The sequence below is a fragment of the Cherax quadricarinatus genome, chromosome 59, assembly GCF_038502225.1.
Source record: "Cherax quadricarinatus isolate ZL_2023a chromosome 59, ASM3850222v1, whole genome shotgun sequence".
NCBI lineage: Eukaryota > Metazoa > Arthropoda > Malacostraca > Decapoda > Parastacidae > Cherax > Cherax quadricarinatus.
In genome coordinates, this window is record NC_091350.1 from 8,135,394 (window position 1) to 8,149,792 (window position 14,399).

Genomic DNA, 14,399 nt, shown 5'->3' on the forward strand with positions numbered 1-14,399 from the left:
TTGCCACCGAAGTGACTAGTTTATTGTTCACCCCACATCCATCCTGTGGACGGTAGAGCAAGAGCATATGGATACACAAAAGGCCTAGGAACTAGGTCCCAAAAGGGTTAACAGGTGTACATTTGCATTTATATCTACAGTTCACTTATCTGTTACAAGCAAATTTAGAGAATTTGCTTAGTATATCTAGTATCTTATTTTCATTAATAAGATATCTTGACATGTCACATAGGTTATTATACTGTCTATATCTATATTCCTGAATAACTGGACAATTAAGCACATAGTGTTCAAGACAGTGACCATATGCCTGATCACATAATTTGTATTTAGTTTGATCATATGTGTGTGACGAACAGTATCTGTGTCCTGACCATATCTGAGAGGAACTGGTTGGCGTCACCACAGTAGCTTACTCTGGAAAAACTTCCTCACATTCCACCTGTTACTACTCTTTCAACATTGCATAGCTCCTGATGATGTACAGAGACGTGTGAACGATCTTGAACTGAAGATTTTCATCCCCCGTGGTTTGTCTTGCATTGTTAACATCACTTGTCTGCGATTGTATTGCATCTACCCATTATATGTATGCTCAAAGAAATAAAGCATTATCATTTGCGTTTTCCCACAAAAACCGTGGAAAACTAGCACTAGAAAATAAAAATTAATATTTGGTCCCCACTTGTTTCCACCCTATAGTACTTCCTAACCTATCTTCCAGTCACTTACTCGATTCCTGTACCTTTTTCCATTCTATTTAACGACTAAGTTACAACCTTTATTGTCGAGCAACTCATTGATCTGTACACAGCTGTACACAGCATATGCATTAACGATCCTCATGTCAAGAAGACCAAAAAACACTTTTATCTGTTATTGCCTTATTAATATTAAGTTTGCCCGAAATGCTCTGCATTATTATTATTATTTATTATTAAAGATTCGCCGGTATTCTCCCGGCCCGGGCCTTTTCCAAGTGGTGGCCCGGCCTTGGCTTCCTGTCTAGGGAGTGTCTGAGACCTAAGTCTCCCATGGGAGGAGGCACAAGTACCCTCTCATCTTTGGGACCAACTGTCCCCAGGCCTAGCCACAAGCTAGGCCTCTCTGGTCTGCCATCCCCGCCCCAAGGGGGTTATTGGGAATGACAGTCTTGTGAGCTGCACGCTCTGACTCAGGCACCTACCCTACCCTAGAAGGGCTGGGCATGGTGTCGATGATTACCTGGAGAGAGTTCCGGGGGTCAACGCCCCCGCGGCCCGGTCTGTGACCAGACCTCCTGGTGGATCAGAGCCTGATCAATCAGGCTGTTACTGCTGGCTGCACACAAACCAACGTACGAACCACAGCCCGGCTGGTCAGGTACCGACTTTAGGGGCTTGTCCAGTGCCAGCTTGAAGACTGCCAGGGGTCTATTGGTAATCCCCCTTATGTATGCTGGAAGGCAGTTGAACAGTTTTTTTTTTCTTATTCGCCGGTACAATCCCGGCCCGGGTCTTTTCCAAGTAGTGGTGACCCGACCTTGGCTCCCTATCTGGGGAGTATCTCGAGACCTAAGTCTCTCATGGGAGGAGGTACAAGTACCCCCTCATCTTTGGGACCAAGTGTCCCCAGGCCTAGCCACAGTCCCCTTCCTCACGGGGCTCGTAGGGAGAAGCTAGGCCTCTGGTCTGCCATATTATCACTTTCTGCGCCAAATGAAAACATTTTTTTATAGAAATAAAGTTTAATATACTCTATAGTAGGTGCAAAATGCGCATAAAACCTCGTAACTGATAACCATATATAATAATAATAATAATAGTAATAATAATAATAATAATAATAATAATAATAATATCTTTATTTGCTACAAGTGTACATGGTATACTGGACAAGCTGACATCAATGCCATACTACTATATAGAAAGCCTCTTGTTATGCTGAGCATTTCGGGCAAATTAGGTCAGTTTTGTCACAGGATGCAGCCCACACCAGTCGACTAACATCCAGGTACCCATTTTACTGATGAGTGAACAGGGACAGGGACAGCAAGTGTCTTATGGAAAGACGTCCCTAATATTTTCCAACTTGGCGTCCACCAGGACATTGACACGTCCCCTAGGCAGCTCTCCCTCGGGCTGATAGCGGAGTCGCTGACCTCTTAGGGAGGGTCGATGGTGCTCCTGCAAGCAGCAGATCCTGGCGCAACCTGATGCTGTTTGCAATGGCTGTCTGGCTGTCCTGCCGAGGAGGGACAGGCACCTAGCAACGTCTGTTGTTGGGGCAATGGATGAATTCCCTACAATGTTTGTTAACTGCTTATTACTCTGTAATTTGTTCATGATTGTAACCGTGTATAGATGTGTTTATGATTCATTACCTTTGTAAGCTATCATCATTGTGACCAGCTCTACCTGGAGCTCATTACCTTTGTAATTTGGTCATGATTGTGACCAGATCTAGTTCATTACCTTTGTAACTTATTCAGCTATCAAAAACTTTGGAGTCCAGTCCTTGGACCCATTATGTACCTCTGTAATCTTTTGACTACCGCCCACAGGACGGGTATGGGCTGCATAATAAACATATTAAACTAAAGTTCTTTAGCTGTACCGGAGGAGTTTCGAACCCCGGACCTCAGTGTGTGAGCTCAGTGCGCTGGCGATCGAGCTATGGGACTACCTCAGTGGGTTATCCTAGGTTTTTTACACATATACTGCTGTGTATGATAATCTAGGTAACTATATTTGTGTATACCTGAATAAACTTACGTATGGGGATTACTAATAGATCCCTGTCTGTCTTCAAGAAGGCACTGGACAGGCACCTAAAGTCAGTACCTGACCAGCCGGGCTGTGGTTCGTCGGGTTGCATACGGCCAGCAGTAACAGCCTGGTTGATTAGACGTTGATCTACCATGAGCCAAAGAAGAGGCATTCTCTAGCTATCGCATGGAAACCAATATAACAAAATACACCAGGGTCTGAAGTAACTAATAAAATGCAGTCTATTGTGTAGCTAACACTCGTGTACCTAGTAATGTAATCTGATCCTATCTTTAATGTTAATGTAAATAACTCAGTTTACTTAATTCCTATTGTGTCTCCTTTCACTGTAACTGATTTTCACACAGTTGAGTTACTTAGCTGTTTCAACGTTAAGATCAAAATAATATGTTACAATGACCTCCAATGGAAATAAGTCACTTTATCTGACCTTTTGGGGTTATCATAGGTAATTTACACTACGTATGATAATCATACTCATGTGTACCTGTGCCTAAATAAACTTACTTACGGCTTCTTCTAGCAGCCGGTGTTAAGTAAGTTCATTCAGGTACAACTACACATAAATACAGTTACATAAATTATCATATATAGCAGCATATGTGTATATTACCTAGGATAACCCAAAAACAAGTCAAATTGACTTATTTCCACTTGGGGTCCTTGCTGACTCAGTGGAGTGTGGGCGTCTGGCTCAGCGGGGGTTTAGGGGTGGGGTCTACCTGATTTAATTAAGAATACTGTGTTATTAGTAGTTTGTGTTTCCAAAGTGAACTCAAGTTATCTTAGGTTTCCTTCCCAAATTCCTACTCTATCCTGGGAACTATTTCTTCCCCCGAAATTGGTAAAAGAGCTCAATACAGCGTAAGCTGTGACGGCCCTATAAACCCCTAAATACAGCATAAGCTGTGACGGCCCTATAAACCCCTAAATACAGCGTAAGCTGTAACGGCCCTATAAACCACTAAATACAGCGTACGAACGAACGAACGAACAAATTCAGGTAAGGTCCCAATGGGATGAGCGGGGAAGACAGGACAGACGAAGAATAGCGCTGGAAAGGAGTGTTCTTAGTTGTAGAAATAGCCAGGGCTTAACTCAGCAGCTGAGGCGATCGTGGGATAGAGCTGGAGAGATCAGGACTTGGCTAAGGATGTGGACGACGGGGGGTAAGCTGTGCAGGCTGCATCATGGTGGTTGATCTGTAGATCTGGTCGGCGATTGGTTGCTGGAGATCGGTGGGAAGCGGGGTGGAGAGGAAGGCATGACTCACGAAATCGTAATGACACGATTGCAAACAAGGCATACTTCAGTATGATTGGTCGTTAAGTATGCACAGAGGAGACAGGATCAGCGTTGACTGGTGGATAACATTCTTCATATCTGCGTTTTGTTAGTTTTTTGTTCCTGTCGTAGAGCCATTTTGAAGTCTTTTGAAAGCAGGTTTTGATAAAGTTTGAGGAGACTTTTGCTGTCTTTTTCTAAGTCTGCAATTAGGGCAGTTTCAATGTGGGGATCGCATCCAGGAGCAACAGTGTACTTGATACTACCATTGTGCATGAAATAGATGACCTGAGGTGCATATAGCGACGGGGTGTGAGAGTTATATGTATAGTAGGTGAGGGGTTCAGTTGGTCTAAATATTGTTTCTTCCATTTCTTCAGGTCTTCGAGTATCTTGATGTGGATTTTCAGGAGGAAGTGTCTTAGCTTTCTTGGCTTTTGGTGGCTGAGCCGGAGATGAAGTAGGTGGTACGTTAGTAGTGCAGAAGAGGTGGAAGACTCAGGTGATTGGTCCACAGAGGTCGTAATGTTGGAAGTCGCTGACTGGTTGTTTCTTGGAGATGGAATTTCAGGTGTTGTGATGTTGCCTAATTCTTTGGTGAGCTTGATGATGTCGGCAGATGATGGAGAGTCTGGGAATGTAAAGTTTGGCATGTTGTTCAATCGGAAGAGCTAGTTAATAACAGTGGTGAAGGAGCCTGGTAACTACATATTATGCATGTGTGCATATAGCATACAGTAATGAATTTTCGTAGGTTCATAAGCTAATGGAGTAGTGGTGGAGGGTTGGATAGCTTTTAAAAGTTTTGTAGTGTCAGCCTGGAGTTTGGTGATGGCAGCATAAGTAGGTGACTTGGAAAGTGTCTTCTTCTGTTCTGCTTCCTGGTTTTTTTTTCAGAATTTCTCGACGATTGGGGCACTTTGCAGCGAGAGTATGGTGATTGTTTTTGCAGTTGAGACACTTAAGTGGGGCAGTGGAAGTACAAGTCTTGGAATCGTGGCCTTCAGACTTTCAGGTAGAGCAGAACTTTCTGTCTTTTGTGGGGCAGCCTTTTGTAGTGTAGGTAAGAGTAGCAACTCCAGCACTGAGTAATATGATATAGTTAATGAATAGTATATGGCCAGGCCTTCAGCCATAGCTTGGGCAGCCATTGTCACATCAGTAAAAGTGATTTTTCAGCATGGAGGAGGTAGTAGGAATCTTGGTGATGCTTTCAACTGTAGCCCAGGGATTTTGTTCTTCTATGGAAGTCTTTAGGTCTTCAACAGGTTGTATGGTAATCAGTTTGTCAAGTCTCTTCAAGAAGACAGTCCTCTTAGCCCGTAAAGCAGGAGAGGACCTGACTTTGAAGCCACGGTCTGACAGAGTGGACAAAGCAGAGGAGGTCAGTAGTTTTTCAGCCTCAACATCGTCTTCACAGACAATAATGAAGGCTTCTTGAAGTGAAAGGATGGTATTAATCTTGACCTGTAGACCCCTGATTGCCATGGCAAGGGCAAGCTTGGTGGAGTCATTGATCGTACCCCTGGATGGATTTACCTTGACTTTGGAGAAGCTCATCTTGGGACAGGTTGTCGACACTGTTGAGAGCACCGTGGTCAAGCGTAAGCTGTGACGGCCCTATAAACCCCTAAATACAGCGTAAGCTGTGACGGCCCTATAAACCCCTAAATATAGCGTAAGCTGTGACGGCCCTATAAACCCCCAACAAGGAGGGGAAAAAACAGTGCCTTCATTACCAGCAGCTGTTGTGACACGTTGTATATATTGTAAACCTCGGGAGAAACCTTGAAATAATCTGTACCCACACTGGAGAAAAAACCTCGCTCATAACACACACATACTAGTGCACTGGGAGGTGAGACTTAGTTCTCATGTAATTACTCTTAACACACTGGCTAACATATTTTAAGCGTTGTTTCATTAAAAGATGCAGCAGTGTATCACTAACATAGATTTAGCACTTGATTTTAATAAAATAATAATAATAATAATGATATATATAATGTATAATAATAATGATACAATATACAATAATAATAGATATATATAATAATAATAATGATAATAATAATAATGATAATAATAATTATTTCTAAAAGTACATGATACAACTTATACAGACCATAGTTGACATCAATGACTACTACTATAAAGAAAGTACCTGGTTATATGGAACATTTCGGGCAAATTTAGTTAATTTTGTCCCAGGATGCGACCCACACCAGTAGACTAACACCTGGAGTTTACCTGGAGAATTCCGGGGGTCAACGCCCCCGCGGCCCGGTCTGTGACCAGGCCTCCTGGTGGATCAGAGCCTGATCAACCAGGCTGTTACTGCTGGCTGCACGCAATCCAACGTACAAGCCACAGCCCGGCTGGTCAGGTACCGACTTTAGGTGCTTGTCCAGTGCCAGCTTGAAGACTGCCAGAGGTCTATTGGTAATCCCCCTTATGTATACTGGGAGGCAGTTGAACAGCCTCAGGCCCCTGACACTTATTGTATGGTCTCTTAACGTGCTGCTAGCTGAACATGGACATCAGGTGCCTTCATAATTAATAATAATAAGCATAATACCAATAAAAATAATAATAAACATTAAAAAGATTATTAAATGTAACACTGACATCAAACAGCACTTTGTAATTATATTCAAGCCTTGAAAGTTGTCTTGATGCTGGTGATGGTCTCTTGATTCAGGGAACTAGATTTATCCCCACTGTTGGACTGAACTTGATCGCCTCACATTCCCCAGGCATTATATGATCCCCTATAGGTTTAATGCTTCCTCCTAATTAAAATAAAGTATTATATATAGGAGGAAGCGGTAAACCCATACAAGGCAGTTAAGTCACTTTGTCTGACTTTTCTGGGTTATCCTAGATAATTTACACTATATATGATAATTGTACATAATTATGTGTATCTGTGCCTAAATAAACTTATTAAAGTATCCCAACATCAGCTAAATATGTGAAAACTAAATATCCAATATGTGTCGCAAACATGTGTAAAACAATATAATCTTATTCTTAATATCTGTAATCCTCTCAACCCTTTATGTTAATATAATATGTAATTCTTTAAACAAATAAACTTGATAAAAGCCATATATATAGCACGTGCTGTACTAATAAGATATTCAATTCTTTTGTATTTACTGTAACTCCAAAATTTATATTTACAATCACCTAAGAGACTGTATATATGAAACCACTAAATTTGTCATTGTCTTATTAATCTTAAGTTAGTCTTAAGTATGCTCAAAATGCTCTTCTTTTTAAGGGGCTTTCTATATGCACACCTAAATGTCATTCACCTCTGTACAAACATTGTATTATGCTGAAATAAAGTACTGTCTATCTTATCTTATCTAAGGTACAATCCCTTGACTCAAGAGCTCTTCACCTACATCAAGGAGCATCCCTTGTAGAAGCTAGAGAAAGGGAGAATATATTTCATTATTGTATAATGGGGGAATGCTAAACCCACAAGGGTCATACATTGTTTGGAGGAATGGAAGGCATTCAGACTGTTCAGGGAATTGGAGCACAGGTCCAATTTATTGGAACAAGAGCCCCTTACCAGCATCAAGGGCCCTCCCTTGAGGGGTTTATAATAAAATAATGGATGAATAGGCAATGTTCAATAGTGAAACATTATTAAAAATAACAAATATGTCCCAGATTGGTAATAAATAACATACAGTGGAACTCTGGTTTTCATACTTAATCCATTCCAGAAGGTTGGTCTAAATCCGAAACATACGAAAACCGAATTAATATTTCCTATAAGAAATAATGTAAATACAGTGGTACCTCGGTATATGTCCTTAATCCGTTCCAGGACCTTGGACTTGTACCGAACAGGACATATACAATTAATCTGTTCCCATGAAAAAATCCTATTGTTATTGGCATATTATACATTGATGAGATTGCATAAAATAATTTAAATTGCTTAATACTAAAATATGTAATTTAAACACTGCTTAATACTAAAATACATACATAAATATAAAAGAATCAGATGAAATAAATGCAGATTTATCCTCACTTTACTTTGCTGAAAAGAGTCGAGTGCCTACTAGGTTAGTGCTGAGATCGGGGGGAGGAGGAAATGTTATTGTTTGGAAGGAGAGTCCTTTTCTCTTTTCTGTCTCTTTTTGCCTATTTGGATCTGGTTGAAGCTCACCAGGTTTGACTTTTACTAAAAATCTGTCCAAAGAACTTTGCTTCTGCCTTCTCCTCAGGATGTTTCGGAAATGTGATATTGTCTGGTCATTCCAGAGAATGCTATTACAGCTTGTTTGGGCTATGTTAGGGTGGTACTTCTCTGCAAAGTTTTTGACGTCCATCTATTTGGCAAAAATTTCCTTGATTAACGAAGTAGGGGCTTCCTCTATCTCCTGTTCTGAACCTGAAGAGAGTTCATCCATCTTAGTCTTGTGCTCCTCCTCCTCAAGTTCCTGCAGCTCCTCAGTGGTCAGCTCTTCCCTGTGCCCCTCCACTAACTCCTTCACATCACCATCACTCATCCAGATCCATGGACCTGCCCAGAAAGACAATATCCTTCACTATAGACACAGCCTCAAAGCCCTCAAAGTCCCTTTTAGCCACTGCTTCTGGCCACAAATTCCTCCAAGCAGAGTTCATTGTTCTATATGAAGCTTCCTGCCAGGCTTTGTCAATGAGAGTTATGCAATGGGCAATAGTAGTGATCTTTCCAAAACTCTCTCAGGGTTAACTCTGTGTCAGAGGTCACTTCAAAGCACCTTTTAGTGTAGAGTTTTCTTGAAATTACTGATGACCTGCTGATCCACGGGCTGAATGAGAGGAGTCGTGTTAGGGGTGGAGAAACTTTAGTGATGAAGTCAAACTCTGGCAGCACATAGTCCTGCAAGCTTGGAGGGTGTGCTGGAGCATTGTCCATTATGAGGAGGGCCTTCAGAGGCAGGCTTTTCTCCTTTAAATAACTTTTTACACTTGGCCCAAACACAACATTAAACCATTCGCTGAAATATTCTCTGGTTACCCAAGCCTTGCTGTTTGACCTCCACATCACAGGTAACTGAGTTTTCTGCACATTATGTTTTTTAGAGGCCCTCAGATTTTCAGAGTGGTAGATCAGTAGAGGCTTCAATTTGCAATCCTCATTGCATTGGCACAGAACAAGAGAGTTAACCTATCCTTCATTAGCTTGTGTCCTAGTAATGCCTTCTCTTGTGTAATATAGGTCCTGTTAGGCATTTTCTTCCAAAACAGGCCTGTTGGGGAACAAAACCCTCAGCCTCCACAAATTCCCCAAACTCTGTAACAGAATCATTGGCGGCATCTTTATCATTTTGACACATCTGATACGTACAATTTCCGGATGGAGGTACAAAATCCGGACCAAAATTTCGCCCAAAAAAGTGTTGAACATCAAAATGGTATACAATACCGACAGGTTGTTAGGTAAGACACATATGCAACAGTTAGACAACTTTACTCCAAAACGTTTCGTCTACACAGTAGGCTTCTTCAGTCGAATACAGAAAGTAGGCAGGAACAGTAGAGATGTGAAGACGATGTAATCAGTCCATCTACGACTTCAAGGGTGATGGACTTATTACATCGTCTTCACATCTCTACTGTTCCTGCCTACTTTCTGTATTCGACTGAAGAAGCCTACTGTGTAGGCGAAACGTTTCGGAATAAAGTTGTCTAACTGTTGCATATGTGTCTTACCTAACAACACAAAAAAGTGTTCTAAATCCACCGTGTATGTATAAGGTTCATGATGTGTATTATAATACTCTTAATAAAATCTTATTCCTATGTCTCACCCTTGCCTAGTGCTCATACATTTTAGTTTTGAGCTGACTGTGCTGACACTATGGATACAAAAATATTTGCTGATCTATCTAGTGTACAGTATACATGTAGTGGTAGCAACACTCTGAAAACATGTAGTACAGTACACTGTAAAACTTATGTATCAGTAATTCTAAGAGTATAATTTTCTTCCACAGATGGATGCAGAATCTCAGTGATAAACCAAAGGGTATCCAGTACCATCCTCTACATGATCCCACCAGTCCTCGCCAGGTTGATGGAACAATGCGTAAATACCAGCAACTTGCTCTTACCATCATAACCATTGTTAGTCTTGTTGCCTTTTTGTTTTATAAACATGAATATGAAAGATTACGGTACACTCTTGAATATCTGGACACATTTGGGGAGGCCCCATCAAAAGGGGAAGTCATCAGACCTCAATGTGGATACAATACCCATCACAAAGTATCCACACCTCCCACAGATTGGGTGCAAGTTACATCAGATCTTGCAGTCTACTCTTCATTTTGGGATGAGCAAAATGGCATTGGTGAACCTCAGATCAGGACTATTGCAGCTGTACGCAAATCTACTGAAACTCCAGAAGACCTTAGCTGTTTGATCTGGTTCGAGTCAGAAGACGCACCTGTCCCTGGTACCTGCAGTGTTGAATTTGCATCAGAAAGGGCCCATGGGCAGACCACCGTTGAAGAGGATATAGGTGTTCTATATATTTTATGTACAGCTGATAGTAAGAAACTCATGCTAAGCAAAACACCATACATGATACAGTTCAAAGTAGGCTCTTCAGAACCATCACAACCTGTCTTTATACACGAGAGTGATAGTTTGAAGAGCGTCATCAACAAGTCTGCAGTATGCGTTCTACCTGTTGAGAGTCCTGTTGCTACTCTTAAAGTTATTGAATTTATCTCATTTTATAACATAATTGGTGTAGATAAATTCTCTATTTATGGTCTAGTTCTTACACCTTTGGCTAGAAAATTACTGGACAAGTATAGTGATGAAATAGGTTTTGAATATGAAGAAAAGCTGTTTAGTTCATCTCAGAATTTTAAGCTTACTAGACCTATAGTAAAGAGAATTATTGAGCTTGATTGTATTTATCGACATAAGGACACCCAAGAAAATGTTCTGATTTTAGATTTAGATCAATACGTTATGCTTGAGCTCAAAGCCACCCTGCAGGAAACCCTTCTGGCCCTCAAGGGTGGCAACCATCATTATCGGGATGTAGCGGAATTTCACTTAACTACTCAGAAAGTATGCCTCGATATGGAACACATGAGAAAAGGCACTTTACTTTTATCACAACAAGTACGCACAGTGGGCCGCATGAAGGAAATGGGAGTGGCCGTCTTACGGCCTCATTTTTTGACAGCGTCATCATTTGGTATTGCTGGTGGTAGTCCCCCAGTTAGTCAACATATATCTGCTGCTACAGTAATTGTTCATGAATATTCAGATTGTGCCTCTACTGATAATCATGATGATAGAGTTCATCTTCCCACATACAAAAAATTTGTAGATAAATTAGAGAAGTCCCTTTTGTACAGGAAGTGGATAATTAACCAGTAATTATTGTGTATTCTGTGATAAGATTTCAGCCTAACATTAACCAATTCACCAGCACCCAAAACACTAGGAAATATTCATGAAAATTTTAATACGTACACTACCAACATTGTCAAAATGACTTTTCAGTACACTATGCATTTAAGATAAATTAATACAACTTTTTAATTGTGGTTTCTGTATAGTTTGATTTAATTACAATAAGGGTTAGAAATACCTGTAATACTTCTAGGCACTGTACTTAGGAGTAATATAATTACCCCCCTTATTTAAACTTATAACTATAGTTTTGTTGCATTAGTACCTTTTTAAGATGGAACAAGGTAGGACAACTTAAGAGAGCATATAAATCTGTAGTGGAGGGAAGGCGAGGTAGGGGTCATCCTAGGAAAGGGATAAAGGTTGTTTTGTGTGCAAGGGGCTTAGATATCCAGCTAGGATGTGAGAGCGTGTTAGATAGGAGTGAGTAAAGGAAAGTGGTTTTTATGACAATGTGCTGTTGGAGTGTTAGCAAAGTAGCATTTATGAAGGGATTCAAGGAAACGAGTTACCCTGGACTCTGAAGGAGGGTGAGGATATTTACTGTGTTGAACTGCAGTATCAGCAGCTCCCTGGCAAGACAGTGATGGAGTGAGTGATAGTGGAAATGTTTCTTCTTTTTTGGGGCCACCTTGCCTCAGTTGGAAATGGCCAGTGTATTAAAAGAAAAAAAAAAATGTTTGTATGCTTGGTATGCTGGAAGAGTATAGATCAATACAGCTTTTTTTGTATAACAGTATGAGTATTATATTTATGGGAACCACTAAATTCATAGAGGTAATACAGGTAATTAAGTTTAATGTAAGGAAGGGAAGGATAGCTTCAATTCTTTGGTTAAAGGCACCCACTTAAAGGGTATAACAGGAAAAGTAAAATGCTTCTCTAGTTCTGGGTAAATATTTTGAAACAGACTTTTGTAAGCAAAAGCTGTGAAGCTTGTACTTTTAACATGCTTTATTGATTATTTCACCAAAGGAATATGGTAATCTGTGTAATTCCAGTTGTTTATTATTAGTAGTACTATTTTATTCAGGGGGCACAATCAGCCTGAAGGGGTCATACAGTGCCAGAATGGAGATGGGAGGCAATTAGGTTAACCATAAGGAAGGAGAGGGCAAGTCCAATTCTTTGGATTAGGAACTCCTCACCAGCATTAAAGACCCTCTCATGAGGGGCCAGTGTTATATAATATTGCTGTCCATATTAATTCCTAGATATTTTGTATACCGATTATCCAATAAATTCTAATCATGTTCTTGTTTTTTATGTCCACCAGCTTCATAAGCATACATGAAGTGTGTAAAATTGTTGGCTACATAATTATATATGGAAGAACTAAAAAAAATATAGCATACAGTATGGTGTATGTTTTTCTAATTTGCCTATTGCTAATGGCCCCAGCCATACATTTTTTAATTATGTGGAAGCACTAAACCCATAAGGGTCATACAGTGCCCTGGGAATGAAAGGCAATCAAGTTTGCTACAAGGAAGGGGAAGTAAAGTCTAATTCCTTGAATCAAGAGCCCCTCACCAGTGTTAAGGAACCTCCCTTGAGGGAAGGCCCAGCCATAGGACCATTAACAGTACATCTCCATTTCTACATCATTGACACTTGAGGAGCCAATGAAGAAGTCATCTGACTTATTACATTATTGAAAAAATAACACATCAGCCATCTCTCACTGAGGTAGGGTAACCCCTAAAAAGAAGAAACACTTGCCATCACTTACTCCACCACTGTCTTGCCAAAGGCATGCCAATACAACAGTTCAGATACCCCTCCGAACTGTAAATATCCCCACCCCTCATTCAGAATACAGACACTGTAATTCCCACCTCTAGGACTCAAAGTCCAGATAACTAGTTTCCATGAATCCCTACATGTTACTTTGCCGATACTCCAACAGCACATCAAGTCATATAAACCACATGCCTCCATTTACTCCTGTCCAACATGCCTGCTGGATATCCATGCCCCACACATTCAAAACCTCCTTTACCCATTCCTCCAACCTTTCTCACTGTAGCTACAATAATGACCTGATATATCTGTTGCCCTTTTAAAAACATGAACATCCAGAGGTCTACCCATCAGCCTCTTAGCCACCAATACATAATCCAACAAACGGCTGTCATTATGCCCTTACCTTTAAAGAATTTTGAGAGTATATCTACTCTCTGAGCCCGGCCATGGGCCAGGCCCTTATTTATCCTATTTTTTTTTTTATTTTTTTAAAATACGTATTACCTATTGCCAAATCGATTTCTATACAAAGTTCAGCTTAAAGCCCCTGTTATCATTTACCCTTGGCACCCCAAACTTATTATGTCCTCTACCACTGTTTCTCCCATTTTTACCATTCAAGTGTTCCCCCCCACCTAATTACTCTCTCACATGGTTCAAAACTCCTTAAACACTTGTTTATTTCCCAATATCTCTTTCTCTCTTTCCTCTCTTCTCCAGGGTCATACAGTATAACCCACTTGAATTTATACATTTATATTCCCTCTTTTCCTTCCATAACTGATCATTCAACATTATCACTACCTCTTCCTTATCTCTAACTCTCTCAGATACACCTGACTTAATCCATTTCTTTCTTCCCACTGATACTCTTGTACCCCCCTTCAGCTTTGTTTTGCATAGAGCCAGGACATCATTCATAACACTCACAATTATCTTTCTTATCATCAGCACTACATGTACACACATTTAAACATCCCAACTTTATATTTTTTTTACATTTAGTATTATTATTTTCAACAAGCCAGCCATCTCCCACCATGACAAGATGACCCAAAAAAGAAGAAATATAAGTTTTTCTTTTTACATTTAGTAATTTATACAGGAGAAGGGGTTACTAGTCCCTTGCTCCAAGCATTGGTCTCC

The 14,399-nt window shown here is 40.5% G+C and overlaps 1 protein-coding gene across 3 annotated transcripts; it reads left to right on the plus strand.

Moving 5' to 3' along the window:
* Positions 1–3,744: 3,744 nt before the first annotated feature.
* Positions 3,745–12,760, plus strand: LOC128698765 (uncharacterized). Of its 3 annotated transcripts, none has more exons than XM_053791132.2 (2): positions 3,745–3,771; positions 10,067–12,760. In XM_053791132.2, exon 2 carries the CDS (start codon positions 10,071–10,073, stop codon positions 11,469–11,471), a length of 1,401 nt encoding a protein of 466 aa, XP_053647107.1. In that variant the 5' UTR covers positions 3,745–3,771; positions 10,067–10,070; the 3' UTR covers positions 11,472–12,760. The 3 variants fall into 3 exon arrangements, with proteins under 3 accessions (XP_053647107.1, XP_053647105.1, XP_053647106.1); XM_053791130.2 differs by lacking the exon at positions 3,745–3,771 and adding an exon at positions 5,719–5,910; XM_053791131.2 differs by lacking the exon at positions 3,745–3,771 and adding an exon at positions 6,244–6,438.
* Positions 12,761–14,399: the final 1,639 nt, after the last annotated feature.